The sequence below is a fragment of the Crocodylus porosus genome, unplaced genomic scaffold, assembly GCF_001723895.1.
Source record: "Crocodylus porosus isolate Cpor-Errol unplaced genomic scaffold, CroPor_comp1, whole genome shotgun sequence".
Taxonomy (NCBI): domain Eukaryota; kingdom Metazoa; phylum Chordata; order Crocodylia; family Crocodylidae; genus Crocodylus; species Crocodylus porosus.
In genome coordinates, this window is record NW_017728915.1 from 36,087,329 (window position 1) to 36,104,953 (window position 17,625).

At 45.8% G+C, this 17,625-nt stretch overlaps 1 protein-coding gene across 1 annotated transcript in view; it reads left to right on the plus strand.

Annotated features, from left to right (window-relative positions):
* LOC109310671 (hepatocyte nuclear factor 4-beta-like) overlaps window positions 1-17,126 on the plus strand; it is a 37,815-nt gene extending 20,689 nt beyond the window's left edge. Inside the window, exons 4-10 of the mRNA XM_019535961.1 lie at window positions 3,915-4,021; window positions 5,281-5,436; window positions 6,954-7,041; window positions 9,133-9,285; window positions 12,353-12,589; window positions 13,844-13,957; window positions 15,922-17,126. Of these exons, the coding sequence (XP_019391506.1) occupies window positions 3,915-4,021; window positions 5,281-5,436; window positions 6,954-7,041; window positions 9,133-9,285; window positions 12,353-12,589; window positions 13,844-13,957; window positions 15,922-16,058 (992 nt within the window). The 3' untranslated portion in view covers window positions 16,059-17,126. The remainder of the gene's footprint in view (window positions 1-3,914; window positions 4,022-5,280; window positions 5,437-6,953; window positions 7,042-9,132; window positions 9,286-12,352; window positions 12,590-13,843; window positions 13,958-15,921) is intronic.
* Window positions 17,127-17,625: the final 499 nt, after the last annotated feature.

A 17,625-nucleotide genomic window follows, 5' to 3' on the forward strand; every position in this document is an offset into this window, starting at 1 on the left:
AGATAAGATGCTTCCTGTGTCTCTGACAGTCCCAGATCTTGGAAGGCACACGTACATCCAGTACCTAGTGATTGCATATTATTCCTGTGAATCATTTATGCAAGAATCCCACAAAGTTTCCTGGGTACAGAAGAAGGGAAGATTTATACAGCCCATGCAGCGACAGCATCTGAATATAGCACCATGGGACTCAGCACAGAACCTGATGGATAAGAGCCGTGCTAAACCCAGCTCCCCTGAAACCAACTATTGCATTTCTGATGAGAGGAGATAACACCCGGTATTTACCTTGTGAGTGGCTGACTGTTGCATGCCCTTTCACCTTGTTGGCACTCAATATATCAGCTGCGAAGGACAGGCACGTGGTTCCAGCTAGTCTAGGTTAATACCCAGCCTCCATATCACCATTAGAAATGTTGCATGGACTCAAGCTATGACTTGGCTAAGTTGTTTGTAACTTCTGTTTTCAAGAGAAAGCATACAGACGCTACAGGTTGCTGTTAAGAGGCTTTCAGGGTCTTTATCTGTCATCCAGAACAGTTGCGGAAGGATTCTGGAGAGAGATAAAAAATATATATTTTCCCTTAACATGGCTTTAAATGTAAAAAGGCACTATCACCACTAAAATGACTCCTATTGGCAAATCTGGAATCTGAAACCTTCTCCACAGCAGAGGCACACTCTGTTCAGTGGGAGCTTCTCTCAAGAGTTGGGAGACCGCATTTATCATTACAAAACTGTCTTGGACAATAAGTGAGTTAGAGCACATTCAAGTAAGAATTCAGCGTTGCTGTTTCTCATCTGGAAACAAAAAGGAAATTTCCAAATGTTTCACATCATCGAAACAAAGTATTGCAATTGTTTTAGACCCTTGTGGGTTTCTATTTTTTAAAGAAAATTAATGAAATGCTTTGCTCCACCCCAAAACTCAAACCAGTTTTTTTCCGGGATGATTGGCATGCTGGAGCATCTGTTATTTTGGGGTGAGAGGGGTAGAAATGAGTAAATAACTAAAGAAAAAAGCTTCCCGGGAGTGATTTGAACCTGGCTTTCCTGTACCCTGGCCCAACACGATAACTGGTGAATAGATGGATCATGGTGGGGCACCAACTCCTCTGGCCATCTTTTCCAAGAAAGGGCTAGCTTCAGCATCTAGCACCCATCTCCTAGGGTGGGAGTGTAAGCCTCATCTCTCCACATCAGCATTTCCTCCTAGCTTTGGGATGGCTCCCAGCTCAGAATGAGGGATTTTTGTGGAGCAGAACAACTCCCATGCCTTGTATAAGGTGCCTGCATGCTTAACTGGGCCAGGATAGATAACGAAGCCCCTAAAAGTCACTAGCCCTAGGTGCTTTGTGTCTCCTTCCCCCAGCCTGACAGTAGAGTAATCTTACTATCAGCTGCTCCTGAAAGGTCTGGTATTTTGCCACGAGTGGCTCAGAAGCAGTCACTTTTGACATTGCAAACAAAAAGGGAATACAAGTCTCACCTAGACCGAGGAAGATTTTTTCACATGCTGTTCTTTTGATTCAGGTGTCATCCAATGAAGCAAAATAAGACTGGTATTTCTCAAACATCCAGCTAAATGCAAACTTAGGGGTCATTCATGGGTGCCAGTTGTCTATATTAGTGTAGCTCTGAGATGAAGTGTCCTATCATGCTAAGCACTGTACATAGACATGGCAAAAAAGGTCCTTTTCCAAAGACTTCATGGCAGTGGTTTTCAACCTTTTTTTTCCTAAAACATTTCAAATGGAAGTGTGGACCCCTGTGAGTGATACATGTGGATATTCACATGCGTTTGATTGATCCTAGTCATCCTTTGTGGACCCCTTAGACAAAGTCTGTGGACCCCCAGGACCACCGGTTAAAAACCACTGGTTTACAGTATGCCGCTGCAGATGCCAAAGTATCAGTCTAAGAACTGCACAAGAGAAAGAAGTCTTGCTTTCCACAGTGAAGTCTGGTCTGCCTGTCTCAGTCATCCCGATAAACATATGCCAAAGCAGGCTTGATTTAAAGCACATATGTAGGAGGAAGTATTGATTCACTGTATTATCATCACATGCTAAATCTTTCTGCTTCCTGGGCTTCAAGAAGACAGGGCTTGACTTGCTGAACTGTACATTGCCAAAAATGGATGAGCCGTCAGGGAAATGTGGAGTCTGTGTTCAAGAGCCTTCCTTCAGTCTAATCATTGATCATTCAGGGTAGTGCTGGGGGTCTCCGTGTGAGAACAGGGATCTGGGGGAGAGAATTTGGTGCAGAAATTAGACATCACTCTCATTTCAACTGCTCTCTTGCAAAGCTGCGTCTTACTCAACTATTATTTTACCTGCTTTCTGTGGTCCAGAGAGAATAGCACTTTTTTTCCCACTGAAGTAGTTTGTTGCAAAGAAAAAGACTTTTGTTCACGCACCGTGTTGTCACGCAATACTTAATTCTTATATAATCAGCGTGTTTTAGTTTGCAAAGCTGCCTACAAACATATTGCCTCCCATGGTGCTAAGCACAGTCCAATAGCAAGTAGAAGCTAGAACCAGCTGAACAAGGAGAAGCAATGTGGAGTCCCTCCTTGCTGGCTCCGTAAAGGATCAAAAAATAAGAAAGCAAAGGAAAAAAGGGCAAATAATTTCTGGCAAGTTCCAGATCCGGACATGGATGGGGAGGGCTCAGCCTCTTATCTGCACTCAAAACTCTCCTCTCTTGCTTCTTATGTGGTTGCAGGATTTAATAAGCTAAGTGTTCGTCAAGCAAGAGCCAGGGGATGGTGTAGTGATCTCAGTACTATTCCTTCCTGTTGTCTGGCGGCTGTCACTGAAGACAGGATTACTAGGCACCAAATAGTTGTAGACTGTGAGGATCCCCAAAAGCCCCATCAAGACCTCCTGTGATGTTTTTATCAGTTTTTCTTATCAGTTATTTTCTTAGCCTAGCTATCATTTTCTTTTGCATCCGTTTGCATGGAAGGTCCCACAGCTGAAATGTCAGCACCCTCTTCCGCAGCTATAAGCAAGGTGTGATTACCAAGCAAATCCCAATAGACAAGCTAGCGTGTCAGCTGCTGTTGTCTTAGCAAGTCATTGAGTGCCTGACCATTTATGATGTGGGACCTGGTTTCCCTTGTTTACTAGGCAAGTTTATGTGGCCAAAGGCAGGTTACATGACTATCGTGCATGGTAAGCTTTGCAGTGATTTTGCAGCAATGTGTGTATTTAAATAAATAGATCTTTTGTTTACTCCCTCCGTTCGCCACCAGCATCATGTTTTGAGTTGACAGCTCAATGACTTGGATGATCAGTGTTAGAGGTAGGCCTGATGAGGTGCACTGAGGGCCTACAGATTATGCACCATCCCCGTTTCAGGTTTCTTTGATGGAGATAAGGATCATTCTTTCTCTTCCTGAGTCCTACTGTCATACCTGGGAAATTGTTTCTTGACATTGGGGTATCCTGCTATAAAGTACAGTTGCTCTGGGTTCTTCTGAAGTGGAGCCTCTAAGCAGATATAGTGAATTTTCCAGTGTTAGGTGAACATGGCCCAGCAAATACTCCTGCACATGAGCACATCAAGCAAAGTCCTCCCCAGCAGTACCAATAATACTATCCAGGGGTGGGCAGCATCTTCTAATGGTAGAAGTAGGATTCAAAGCTGCAGGGACTATGATGAGAATGCTTTCCTACCAGTAGGGCATTAGCAAATCTAGCATTGCCAGTACTATTTCTCCTTGTCTGTATTTTCAGGAAATTGTTACCAGTATCAAACTGTGACTGTTAATAATATGATGTGTTTTGCTGCTGCATAAAATGATTAGCAAGTTGCCAGGCTCTTTAGGAGAGTAAATAGCAGCTATCGCTTATGGTGGGAAATGCCAGGATTGGACTAATCTAACTGGTTATTCTTCCTCTTTTAAGCCGTACAGAATGAACGGGACAGGATTAGCATTCGCAGGAGTAGCTATGAGGATAATGGGTCACTGTCAATCACTGTCCTGACTCAGGCGGAGGCTATGGCACAACAGGTATGAAACACATGGGTTGTCATTATGATAGGCTGGTGTGGCTTTCGGCTGGACTGCCATAGGACTACCCAGGGCTGGGCCTACTCCACCGTTGTCTGGCACATGCATCAAACAACGGGTTGCTGCAGGAAGCTGTCTTCCCCCTCTGTTCAACGGTGATTGTGATCTGCCCAGGGAAGTGTTAACAGGCTTGTGAGATTAACTTCCTAAAGATATCAGGATATTCCGTTTTTCAAGATCCCATTGCAGCTTTTGCAGGGGTTAGACAAGTAGGCCTGCATTACAGTCCGATCGATAATACTGCACCCACTGCAGACTGCCTACCTGTAACCTTTTTCCCCATATGCAAAGCAAGCCTGTCTAACCTAGCAACCCTTGATTGTGCCTCCAAAACACCATCCAGGAAGATGGCATCTGGGAGGCACCATCTAGCTCTTAACAGGGCCACCAAGGTGAGATGGGCTATGATAGATCGATCTACAGCTGTTGTGGCAGCAGCTCTGGTAGCAGCCTCCACTTCCTGACTTAGACCATTAATGGACTGGCTATCCACTTCACACGCCTTCTCCCTTCTTCTCTGCCCCATGGCCCAATCTAAAATGCAGTTGGATTTAAGAAACTACACAGAAACCCTTTTTAATTTCCAATACCAAACATCTTTTTCTTCCCAGCAACATAGAGGGAAAGCATTTTTAAAGGGAACGTGAAAATCTGTCCCATCAGGGATGATGATGTTTTTAATGTGCGCAAAAGATGACCAAGGCAGACCCTTTATTCCCATCTGGTCTTTAAAGATAAGCAGGGGGGTAGAGGTACCAGCTGATGTACAAGAGAGTATTTTATGAGACCCTATTGCTTGGGGGAAGGGATGACGTGCATCTTGATATGTAGGGTGCAGTGCTCACATTCTGTACTTTTGATTATTCCCAAGAAGGCAATGAAAAATCAGAGCCTGTTCACCCCCATCTGACAAATCGGTTGTAAAACGGTCTGCCGAAGTCACAGCCGCTCTGTTGTGACGCAGCTCCACCCGGTGGAGACTGCCAACATTTCAGAGCTGCTTCTGAGCCGACCAGATTCTGCAAATCGTTGCAAAGTAATTTTGAAGGAGGCATATTTTTAATCCAACATCATGCAAATAAGCCCATTGTATGTATTTATATAGGAAATACACATTATTTTGTGTACTTAGGTAGGCCTATTTGCGAGACACAGAAAACCGAGTGCAGACCGCAGATACACGATAGTTTTTCTTTCAGTACTCAGCGCCGAGCCCAGTGCACAGTGCTGATATCGCAATGAAGAAGGTGGCCACAATCAATGATGTGTGTGAGTCTATGAAACAGCAGCTTCTAGTCCTCGTGGAATGGGCCAAATATATCCCAGCTTTCTGTGAGCTTCCGCTGGATGACCAGGTAAAATACGGCTCTTTCCACTCGCTTCAATTTGTTGTCTTTCAAATAAGGTCGCTGTCCTTGGCCTGTAGCACAGAACTTGGTGTAACTGCATTCATTTCAGTAGGCAAGGCAGGAACATCCTTGCAGGAAAGGAGGGATTCTAAAGAACTAGGATTTGATTGTACAAAGTGATGCCACATGCTGGAATCAAGAAAAAAATACCATATTTTCCTGCATACATGTCCCTTTCCCCCCAGAAAACAGTCCCCTGAAATCGGGGTGTGTGTATACAGTGGAGAGGCTGATTTTCTGCCCGGGATAGAAGCAGCCTGCTTTGAATCCTGCTCCACAGTGCAGCATCTGTTGCATTACGAACACAAAGGAAGATCAAACTAACACAAGGAAGTTTCGGATTTTTTTTTTTTTTTTACACGGCATGTGATTCAATGTGGTGTAAGCCGACAGTTTAGCTGGATTCAAAAAGGGATTGGACAAGTTCTTGGAGGAAAGGGGCATCAGTAGTATGGGAGTTAGGGACACAGTCTCTGAAGTGCATCTACACGAGAGGCTTAATGCGCAGTAGCCTAATAACACTGGACAGCAGCACGACACTGCACGGACAGTGCTAATACACTAATGTGCAGGATTATTAGGTTCCTGCACATTAAAAAGACATTCGCTGGTGCTGCTGTGCAGGAACTCTAGTATTTGCTGAATGAAGTACTAACTAAATGTGCAATAACTAAATTAAATGCACAGTAACTACTGCACATTAACGAACGTGCAGACGTGCCCCTTATACCTTAAATATTGGAGGCTGCAGGTGAGGGAGGAACAGTGGAAAGAAACCCTGGTCAGAACCCAGTTCACCCTCCCTTTCAGCATCTGCTCTCTGCCCGCTGTGTGACACAGGGGACTGAGGAAGATGGACCTATGGTCTGATCCAGCAAACGGCAATTCATATCTTCTTATGTACTATTTAGTCTGCCCCTGGTGCATGCAGCCATAACTCTGGAAAAATATTTTTTCCTTCGTTCTGCCTTTCAAAAACACAGTGTCTATTATTATTGTATTATCCCACCTAAAGCACGCAGCAGAATATATTCCATCAGCTGACGGCACAGGCAATGAAGTTAAAAAAAGAAAAGAAAAAAAGGACATAGGTTTTCTTGCCCTTCCTTTTTTAGGCTGGTGAAATATAAAAGCCTCTTATATCCAGGGCAGGAAAAAAATGTCCTCCTCTGTTCTTGTTGTGGGGTTTTGGCTTCAACTAATGGCGGACTTGGGAAGAGTAGAGATCACCTTGCTGTTATACAGCACTTTTCATCATTAGATCTCAAAGCACAATTTGTTGATGTCAGCATCTGTTCTCAGTTACCCCGGCTGATTCAGGATTATTGTTGAGTTCAGCATTGCTACACCGCCTTCCTACCGGCGTAAGCAGGAGCAGAATTTGGCTCCTGCAGTACAATGCCTGCCTGCTCCTTGGTTTGCTCTGGAAATGTAACAGCTTCTTTCTCCTGTTTGATCTGCAGGTTGCCTTGCTCAGAGCCCACGCAGGGGAACACCTGCTCCTGGGAGTTGCTAAGCGGTCGATACCATATACAGATTTCCTATTATTAGGTAAAATAATATAATTAATTATTGCTTTGTAGCTTGCCCAGAGTTACCTGCTGGGTAATGACTATACCTCCTACTTCCCTTAAATTTGCCCTGCATTCAGCCAGCGAAGGTATATTTTACCGCTTACGCAGTCAAATTGCTAACACACATTTCCCTAGAGATGGCCTCACTGCTGCAGTGGACAAAATGGATGCAGACTGTGCGTCTGTTTGTAAACCAAAGTGCTTGGGGAGCTTTCTGGATGAAAGACGAGATAAATAAGCAGAAGCGTCGTCTTTTAGCTGACAAGTTGCTCTATTACTAATTCAGGATCCGAGGGAAAATCGGTCTTTTTTTTACCACTGAGAAAACATATTCAAATGCAAAGAGAAAGCCCTGTGTTTTGTAAGCCAAGTTACCAGGGTTATCCTGGCCCCGAGAGACCTTTGAGCATCTGGGCTCCAATTATCAGTCCCAAGAACATGGAGAGATGCGGTTCCCATCCCCCCCGTGGCTACAGCTTCCGCCCTGCGTCTAAATGAGCCACGTAATTAGCTGCAGAGCAGCACGTCCTTGGCACGCTCTTCTGAGAGCATGGTGGGAGGAAGAAACCTGCAAGCTATGCTTGAAATTATGCTCCTTTTCCAAGCTTAGGATACTTTCCATCCCCCTCCCCCCCCCCCGAGACTGGATGTAGGGAAGATAATCTCCCTGAACTTCTCTTTGAGGATGTTCCTGCTGAAGGGTCTTTTAAAGAAGACAAACAGGCGCATGCGTGTGGTTCCCAGTGAGCCCCCGTGTCTGACCAGATACAAAACAGCCAGAGGCCAGGGCTCTTCTTCTCTGGCATCCCGCCTGTGTTGCCTCGCAGCCGCTCTCAAGAGGCTTTTAATGGCCATGGAGATTGGCTCACCCTGGGAAGACAGTGCAGTGATAACGTGCATGCTGTTGGCTCTGCAAAACTCCCTGAATGGATCCAGGCTGGGATACATCTATAATCTCAAGTTGCAGCAAGGGAAGTTGAGGTTGGATATTAGGATAAACTCTCTCACTAGGAGGGTAGTAAAGCACTGGGGCAGGTTACCCAGAGAGGCGGTGGAGTCTCCATCCTTGGAGGTTTTTAAGACCCGGTTAGACAGAGCCTTGGCTGGGATGATTTAATTGGGGCTGGTCCTGCTTTTAGCAGGGGGCTAGACTAGATGTGACCTCTTGAGGTCCTTTCCAAGCTTATCTTTCTGGCATCTTTCATACAATCATAGAAAATGGACTGATCCTAACTTATGCCTCACATGCCTGGATCCTGCGGGCTCTCAGTTGAGTTTCACTGAATCTGTGCAGTGCCTTGAAGCTGAAGACGCAGCGATGTTTCCCGAGGAGCCAGCCCCTGGTCACCAATATTAATCCACCCTGCAGACTGAGCATTGAGAAAATGAGCTTTTCCATCCTTGTGCTTTGAAAGCAAGGTGATGGGCCCTTTAGAAATACTAAAGAGTTAGATAAAACATAGTGTATTCTCCAATTCTCCTTTTGAAGCTTCCCCCCTGACTACCTGGTAGGATAAACTATACAGGGCCAGGAGGGATGGTGGCTCATTGCAGTTGGTGAGTGGTGGTGGGGAGTTTGCTGATGTCTCATACTTTTGGATCAACAGTTCAATATTTAAAGCTGAGACTATTTTTCCTATGTGCAAGATGAAATGCCAAGGAAATATCTGACATGTGGTATTTTCCTCTAAGTAATGCCAAGCCTGGGGGGCTCGGTAGCTTATGCCCTTTTCTAGGGAGTGTGAAATGCAGGTTCAAGTCCCTGCTTTTATAATTGTTTTGGTACATGAACACTCAAAGGGTAAAAATGTATGTAAATCAACACATATTAACTAGGCGGGCATATTCTAAGCTCAGTGGGTAACAAAGGACACAGATGCATGTGCTACCACATAATTATAATATATATACTGTATAATTATAATTATGAAATTATACATTAAAATGAGGCAAATGGAGATGTGCTGCGTCCTGAAAACAGAGCTCTGGCCAGCTAAAGAAGCAGGGGTTTGATAACTCGCGGTATCTGCTGTAATCGGCTGATACAGATGTTCTCTCATCTGCGCAGGGAATGACTTCATCATCCCGATGCACTGCCCAGAGATGGAAATTGCTCGTGTAGCTATGAGGATCCTGGATGAGCTGGTGAAACCCCTACGGGAGATTCAGATCGATGATAATGAGTATGCTTGCCTCAAAGCCATCATCTTCTTTGACCCAGGTAAGATTTACTGAGGCATCACCATGACAGTATTGTGTAAAGTTCAAAGGGAAATTAAAGGGGATGGGAGTGGGTGCAATGAAGCATGAAAAGGCATCGATTCCAGGCTGATAAGGAGTCAGATTTTATTCTGCCTTCACCTTAGGCATCCAAATGTTTCTTGAAAGTGTCCAATCTTGCTGGGATCCTTTGACCCTAGCTGACTTCCTGCCCCTTGGGCAGGGGGACTGGAAACGATGATCTTGCGAGGTCCCTTCCAGCCCTAATGTCTATGAAATCAGCAATTAGTAGCTGCATAATGGCAGTTTTCGGCACTTAAGATTTGAGTTTGACAAAACTAGGACTTGTGCTGGTCTACTGAGCATGCTCAGTAGGCTGCAGTCTGACTGTGCACCTAATTCAGAAACTTTAGCTGCCAAAAAAACACAGGTGGGGGGAGAGGAGGACTCTCCCCATCCTTTAGCCCAATAGCCTCGTGCTTCAAACCCATTACTCAATGAGTTTTGAACCTGTATCTTTGGCTTCTCAGCACAGTGCTGTACTCGCTGGGCTGCGTGGAGCATCTGACAGCTTGGCTTACTGGATAACCAGGGCGTGATGATATTTGAGGCTCAGAGCTGGCGTCTGGCCGGCTTGATGAGGGTGGAGGTTCAGGACCTGAATGAGGCAGAAGGTTTGCCTCCGCTGCCGCTCCTCTTGTAGCTGGCTTACCGGGCACCCCAAAAGGCAAGTTATGCAGGGCCAGGAACCCCTGGTGCAGCAAGCAGAGAGGGTGACTCAGTGAGATGGCTGTTGCTCTGGCGGGGTGAGGTTTCTGGCCCTGCGTGAGGCAGAAGCCAACCTACTGGGTTTTTTTTCTCCAGAGCATTTATTAGTGCACCTCTTGAAACGGATACACCAGGCAACCAGGAGGGACGTATTGAAACACAGAGGATGTGCAGGGAGACGGTTGCAAGAAAGCAGCACTCTGAGTTCCAGGTTGGGCACGTACCCCGCCGAAACCATCCTGTTTATGCATTTGATTTCACATCTAGCAAATGCAGTTAGCTGTGGGGCGGCTTCAGGAGGAAGGCTGAAGAGAGCAATATCGGGTGTCCAGGTCGCTTGGTGCTTCTCAAGATAAAATGCCCCTGCATAGCTGTGCCGGCCTAGCTGCCTATTCCCCCAGCGTACACCTATCTGCGTGACTCACCTGATCTGTCACGGTAGCATCTGAGCCCTTCCCATTGTACTGAATCTCATTGTACCTGCATGAACACAGAGCTGCAAAGAGATAACCAACCCCGAACCGGTTGCTTAGGGCTCTTTCAGTCCAAATGTCCCTCTAGGCCAGACCGCATGTGGTGGTCATGGAACATTTCCTCTTTGTTCAAGGAGAATTAACACTTATTTGCGCTTTTTTAAAGAGCAAAACATAAATGTCACCTTACTGATTAAACTGGAGGTGTGTTTCTAATTAGAAAGGAGACATGAAGACATTCTCCCCGACTTTTGGCGACCGTTGCTGACCTGAGTTGAAGATGCAGGTGTTTTTACTGGCTGTAACCAGTGCCATTTGTGTGTAACAGTGACATAATGTGAATATACACCCAGCTGTGACATCAACTGCAGACTGTACACCAGCGAGAGCAGCAGGCTGAATTTAGAGAGAGAGCTGAGACCCAAAACGGGTGCTGCAGCCTCAGGTTTTGGCACCACTGCAGGAAAGGAAAAGATTTCGGTGTCGGAAGGTCCCTGCTTGCTCCTGCTTATGGAGAAAGCTAGAGAAGGACACCAGGTGAACCAGGCCTCCTTTCTTTGCCTTATCCTCTTGGGGATGGCTGATTTATCAAGGGGCCCTGGGACTCGATCACAGCTGGATACCTATTGCTATCATAGATTGAGGAACTGTGAGGCAAAGCCCTGATCTATCTAGCTGGGGAAGCACTACGTCCATTTTACAGCTAGGAAGACAAGCGAGAGATGTATTTTTCTATGGACACTTACCTGTCACCATATGGTCCTTGTATTACATGATGGTCCCTTTAGCCATTTCTTCTGTCTGGAGGAACACAGACATGAAGCAACGCCCCTCAGGGTGGCTCCTTACTCCATCACTTATTCTGCTAGAGATACCGATCATCTAAGTGCCAGGCTCCTCACCCTACAAGTCCAGCAGTGTTTGTAAGCTGCTCAGTTTTTTGGGAATGTCTCAGCAACTCACTCTCCAGGCCACTACAAGAGGACAAGGTTATTAAGGAGTCATGGAGAATTGCAATGCACGTAAAGGTTGCATAAACATCATGCTCTGCAAAAAAGAAGGCAGATACCACAAGGTCCCTTGAGCTGTTGGCACAGCAGAATGCCTCCGTCCCACTCCAGGTTGCCCTGCGGTTGGGAAGTGCCTCTGCTCCAAGATTATTCATTGCCTCCTCTCTGCCCGGGACATGGTGGCCTCACAGAAGCAACCTCTGAACCACCCAACTTTACCTACAACACTTTGGTGAGACAGTTCAGGAACCCACATTCTCTGAGTGATTTGAGAGACACCGCCATCCTGATGAACACCAATCACTAAAAATCACAGCCAAGGTGTTTGAAAGGCAAGACAGGCTCCTGAATCCTTAAGTTTCAAAAGAAATGGCCTGCTTTTCTGAAGTGCTAAGCATGCCTTGCCTTCAGTGGGTTCAGCTGGGTGCTCAACCCTTCTGGGAAATCAGGCCATTTATTAAGAAGCAGACAAAAAATAATCAGAAGCTCCCATTAAAAAAACCCCAAAACTCTCCTCGCCTTTTGAGTGTTAATGGTTTCAGCCAGACATACCCACCTGACTCGAGCTTGTATTTTCCTACCACTCTTTCTTGACATTTTTTATCTTAATCAGATGTGAACTACTGACAGGTTACCAGTGAGCTGTCATATTACCTTGGAGGCGTCGCAACATGCAGTCTAAAAGATAGATGTTAAAAAAAGGTCACCTGTGTATAATCTTCTTTCCTCTACAGAGCCTGAATGATTCACAAGAGTTGTTCCAGCTTTGTCTCCGAATTGGATATAAATAGTTTATTGCCGTTCTTCTTTCTCCCAGATTGCAAAGGCCTGAGTGAGGCCAGGAAGGTGAAGAACATGCGATTCCAGGTACAGGTCAACCTGGAGGATTACATCAACGACCGGCAGTATGACTCACGAGGAAGGTTCAGCGACATCCTTCTCCTCCTGCCGCCGCTGCAGAGCATCACTTGGCAGATGATTGAACAGGTCCAGTTTGTGAAACTCTTTGGCGTGACACGGATTGACAGCTTGCTGCAGGAGATGCTTCTGGGAGGTAAGAGCCCCAGACTGAGCTGGGATCAAGCAAGCAACCATTTTGATAGCAATGGATGGGGTTGCCACTGCTCTACAAGGGAGAGCACACTTATACATAGAGAAAATGGAAGAGTGGGGATTTTGGTAGTGATGTGGGGAGCAAAAGACCGAGGTTCAAGTCCCTGGCTCCAAAAAAGGGAGAGGAGCAACTTGTTCCTCGGTCTTTTGCATCTCGAATGGCCCAACCTGAGAGAGAGGGAGCTAGCAGTGTTAGTCCAAAGTCAAGCAGAAGGCAGGGCAGGATGGTTAGTCACGATACCACCCTGTGCTGGCTTCCAACCAACTTCAGGCTGTGGCACATGGTCTAAAACCTTCCCAGGGAAAGTTTTGTAGAAATAGGTCAACTGAAAGGATGCCATCACTGCCTCGGCAAAAAAACATTTTGGTGTTGGCAAAAGCTGCAGATTTAAGCATGTTCTGACTGGCTCAGCTGTTTCCCATGTGCCTTGACAAGGGCACATTTCAAAAGCTATTAACACTAGCACTAGCTCCAGAACTGTTTTAGGAGAGGCTCAGGAAACTCTTCAGACTTACGCCTAGTATCAAAGACCCCTCAAGGCCTTGTCACCATCAGGTATACATGTGCATAGCTCTGTTGATGTGGCTTGAACTCCGGTGATTCACGCCAGCTGAGCACCTGCCCTTGCATCATAAACTGAGATCACTTGCAGGGAACTATTCATGCAAAGAGTTGTAACCTCGCGGGAGCATCCTACGCCGAGCCGATGCCGACGTAGCTGCCAACGGTGACTCGTTTGCAACCAAACCAGTGGGAATACACAGTTCAGCTCTTCGGTTAGACTGGGTGTACCTACACCACCGCCAGATGGTTGCTGGGGAGTGACACGACGAAGCATGGCATGCCTGCTCCGTGCACGTAGAGGCTGCTGGCTTGGTGTAGCACTGGATACATGCCTTGGAGCTGTAGCTGCACTCATTTCCGGGCCTTGCATCTGCAGTGAGGGCACACTGTGCATCACGGCAGCACTCCAAGGCTTTGTCTGGATGGGTTGGAGATAAAGCCTAGGTGAACAGTCCCAGCTACTTGCCATGAGAGCAGGGAGCACTAGGCAAGGGCAAAAACAACTAAGTAAGTGTGTCCAACCCACAAGCAGCTCTTCCACGTCAAAAATAGGCAAGACTCGTCATTGCAATGCTGCTGCTGGCTTCCCATTCAGTAACTGAGGGACTTCTCTTCCCTTCTCCTCTGCAGGGACCACTATTGATGTCCAGTACCAATCGGGACCTCCCAGCCTCTGCCTGGAGCCTCTTCCCGGACACGTCCTGCCAGGCAGCATGAGCTCTGTGATTCACGCACCTCCACACCGTAGGTGTCCACCTTCACGTTGGCTGTGGTGGGTGCAGAGGAGCGACCAGGCGGGATGCTCTTTGCCCTATTTAATTTTGTTAATTGAAATAGCACGGTTGGAGTGTGGGGGTAAAATGGAGTCGGTTAAATGTCAGATCCAACCGGAAATGACAAAACAGGATTGCAGGTCTTTAGTGCCACTACTGAATTAAACCACCCCCCTGCTGCCAGCGGCCGTCTTGCCAAACTGAGACTTCAGACACAGGCCCGAGGCACAGCAGCATGACATCCTAACAGCATCAGCCTCCTCCTTCACTCTTCTCATTTTTTGTTTAAAATGAACATTCAAAACCAACTTCAAGCGATCAAATTTTTCATCATTTCCCCCCAGTGCATTTTTTTTCCAAGCTGTATGTTTTGGGCTCTTTTTTACTGCTTTGGATCTCTGGGATTCAGTTTCCTGGCTGCAGTGACAAGGGCTAGAAAGCTATTTTTTAAAATGAAAGATGAGCTGTCATGTAACCTGACTCCAGGAGTTGAAACTTTAAGATGACTGCTAAAATTTTGGGCTTCTTGGAATCTCGTTTATATGGGTAAAGGTTGAATAAGGAAAGGCCACAAAGTAGTGCCTGTAGTTAGTACAGTGTCTGTGTTGAACGTGAAATAGCTAATTTATTGTCAACAGAAGAAAAAAAGAGCGCAGCCTCCATCCCTTCCTAATGGGCATGGGCTTTGCAAAGCTCCTAGCAAACTTTTGTCCTCCCTTTTTAGCTTCTCACTGCTAGATAACTGATTTTCATATTCCTTTTGTGGTTGCTTAAGGCAGCTATTCATTATGCTGATGGACAACACTAATACAGCAGCAGTTAACATTTTCCATAGCGCAGACTTCAAATTTAATTGGATTTGGGGAGCTGCCCTCCCTGGTCTCACAAGCTTAATCCCCACCCTCCATCACAGTGATCAAATCACTCCTGTAGCACACCAGAGTAATATTTTAGTGTAGTTTTAGCTCTTTTTCATGGTGCTTAGCAGCTGAGTGAGCCAGCACCATGAGAAGTCTACGTTCTGGAGACCACCCAGGGTCGGGCACTTTAATTAGCGATCAGCACTTGGTGAAAATGTTTTTCCTTTGTCAAAACGCTGCGCATGTGAAAGGCAGCGTAGTACATTGCTGGGGAAAAAGTCTGAATTGTCCACACCTTTCACCGGGCCCAGAAATGGTAAATGAACCCCTGCATTTGGAAGGGAATCTGGCCCCGTCGCTCCATGTAGCGGGCAAGTCAATCCTTCTGGATTATGGTGCATGTGTGAAAGGTTTATATGGCCAGAGGGTGGAAGGCCTGAGCAGCCTCCATACTCTTGCCTAATCATGCGTGTCCAAGGTCTCTCCCTCCTACAGCCCTTCTTTTCTATTCTTATTTTTTTTAAGACTAATTCCAGGGAAGTGCCGGGTTCACTTCCTTTCTCTGGTACAGGCATATGCAGCTTCGTCTGTCTGTGCCCCAGTTCCCCCTTTGTGCAATAAAGATAATGACAGCAGTCTTCTCTGCAAAAGGCTGCAAGAGCTACTGTTAGAAAGCAGTAGGTATTATTAAAATGGGGATAATAGCATTTTCCTACTTCACAGAGGTAGCATGAGGATAGAGCTGTAAAAAGCAGCGATGTTCAGACACTGCAGGAATCAGTGCAATATAAGATGAGTCACTCCATTCAGGAGTGCTTCAGGCAAGATATGATATAGGGCAGCGAGTAGTGGGTTGTGCATTACCCAGTAAAAATACTAAGGCTATTTTAGACATAAAACCAACAAAGCCAATTGAGGATAGCTAGGAAAACCTGAGCTGACCCACTGAATTTGGTGCTCTTTGCAAACTCGCATCCTGATTCTCGTGACTCGCCTCTGGGGTCTGTAATCAGCTGCCGTCTAGTCACTTCAGCGTACGTTTTAATTCTGCATTTGCTTCTTTTCTCCCCTGCAGCATCTCCTGAAACTTCCCTCCCTTCTCCTTCTACCAGCACAGGAAGCGAGGATTACAAGCTAGGCCCAGGCGCCGTGCCTGAGGCCGTAGTGCAGCTGCTGCCGCAGACAGTGATACCAAAGCAGGAGATCTTATAAAAGGGGCAGGAAGATGCCAAGAAAAATACCAAGGCCCCCCATGGAGACAGAGACCAACCACTGCTTTCTGCAGTGCAATTGCCTGCTTTTAACAAGATTGCGTAACACTGCACCTCACCAGTCACCCTCTTTACAGAAGCAGCTCAGACATGAATCTGTTATTCATTTTAGTGGAACCAGGACCGGAAAGCTTCTTGATGCAGACTTTTCACTTCACCTAGCGCCGTAGGGCCATCACCTCATGGGGCCTTTATGCACTTCTGTAATAAAAATATATATAACTTGCTGGTCGCCCTCAAATTGGCAGTATGAAGTCTGTTTATTAAAAATAGTACACTCCCATCTCCCCTGCTGCAGGTCGAGCTAAATGAAGAAGCCTGGCTGTAGTGCTCTTCAAATGCATAGGAGGAATCAAACCTTCCTTATCCCACGGACCTGGTATTGTAGCAGTTTTTATGCTGCGGTTTACTAACGTATAATGCTAGTGAATTATTATTCATAAACCTTACTTTGATGCGATTCGGAATGCCATGGTCTCAACAATGCAGTCATTTGTTCCATATAGTAATGAGCAGAGTCTATATTTAGTCTTTAAAAACATCCAGGGGAAGGGTAAAAAGTGTGCTTTATTTTGATCCTGAATCAAGCCTACTGCGCTCTATGGAAGGAAAGACGAGTTTCTCTCTCTAGAATCAAACTAACTGCATTTCCGCACTTGCAATGCTGCTTTTACCTATGCAACATGCTGTCGAGACTGTTAAGCAGGACTTCTGTGCATCAAAGTATCGTAGGTACTACTTCAATTACGCAGGGGTGAGTAAGCTTATGGAACCACCTTTGAAAGGCAGGTTGACAGAGATTTGGCATATTATTCTCTGGTATGCTCTCTTTTTCAGACCAACTCAACAGAGTTTATTAACTGTATTATGTTAAACAATATTCATTGCAACATAGTAGCACAAAGCCTAGCATGCTAAGTGTGGAGAAATTCTATTAGCCAAAGGATTTAACAAAACACTTGGGTTCACCACGATGCAACTACTTCCAGCCTTCCAAGTATTTAATTTTTCTTTTAAAAAAAAAAAAAACAACACAGCTCTAGACTACCTTATTTGCCTGCTTCAATTGCCTGGTACTACAGTAGGGCTGAGGACAGAAGTTACACATAAAGCCGTTTAAGTGACCAGAAACCAGTTTAAACCTGGAACAGAAGTTCAGTGTGCATAAACCAGTTTCAAAATGGCTGAAATTAGTTTAAAATAAACCTGATTGAATGTACTTCTGATTTAGGTCTTACTGGTTTATGCAAGTCCTGCCCCAGACCCAGCCACAATGGGTTTATTTTTGTTAAGGTCGATGAATTCATTGACCTTGACTGAAGGAGCTGCGCTAGGCTTTTAGTTACAATACAAGAGCAGCTAAGAGGATTCTTTCCTGCTCTGTGACCTTGGATAACTCTTTAAAGCCTCGTCTCTTTTCTCCCAAAATGCAAGAGGGATAAACGACCACAGCCACGAGTGGTAGTTCATGTACGCTCAGAAAGCCCTTCAGGCTCCTAGGATGGAGG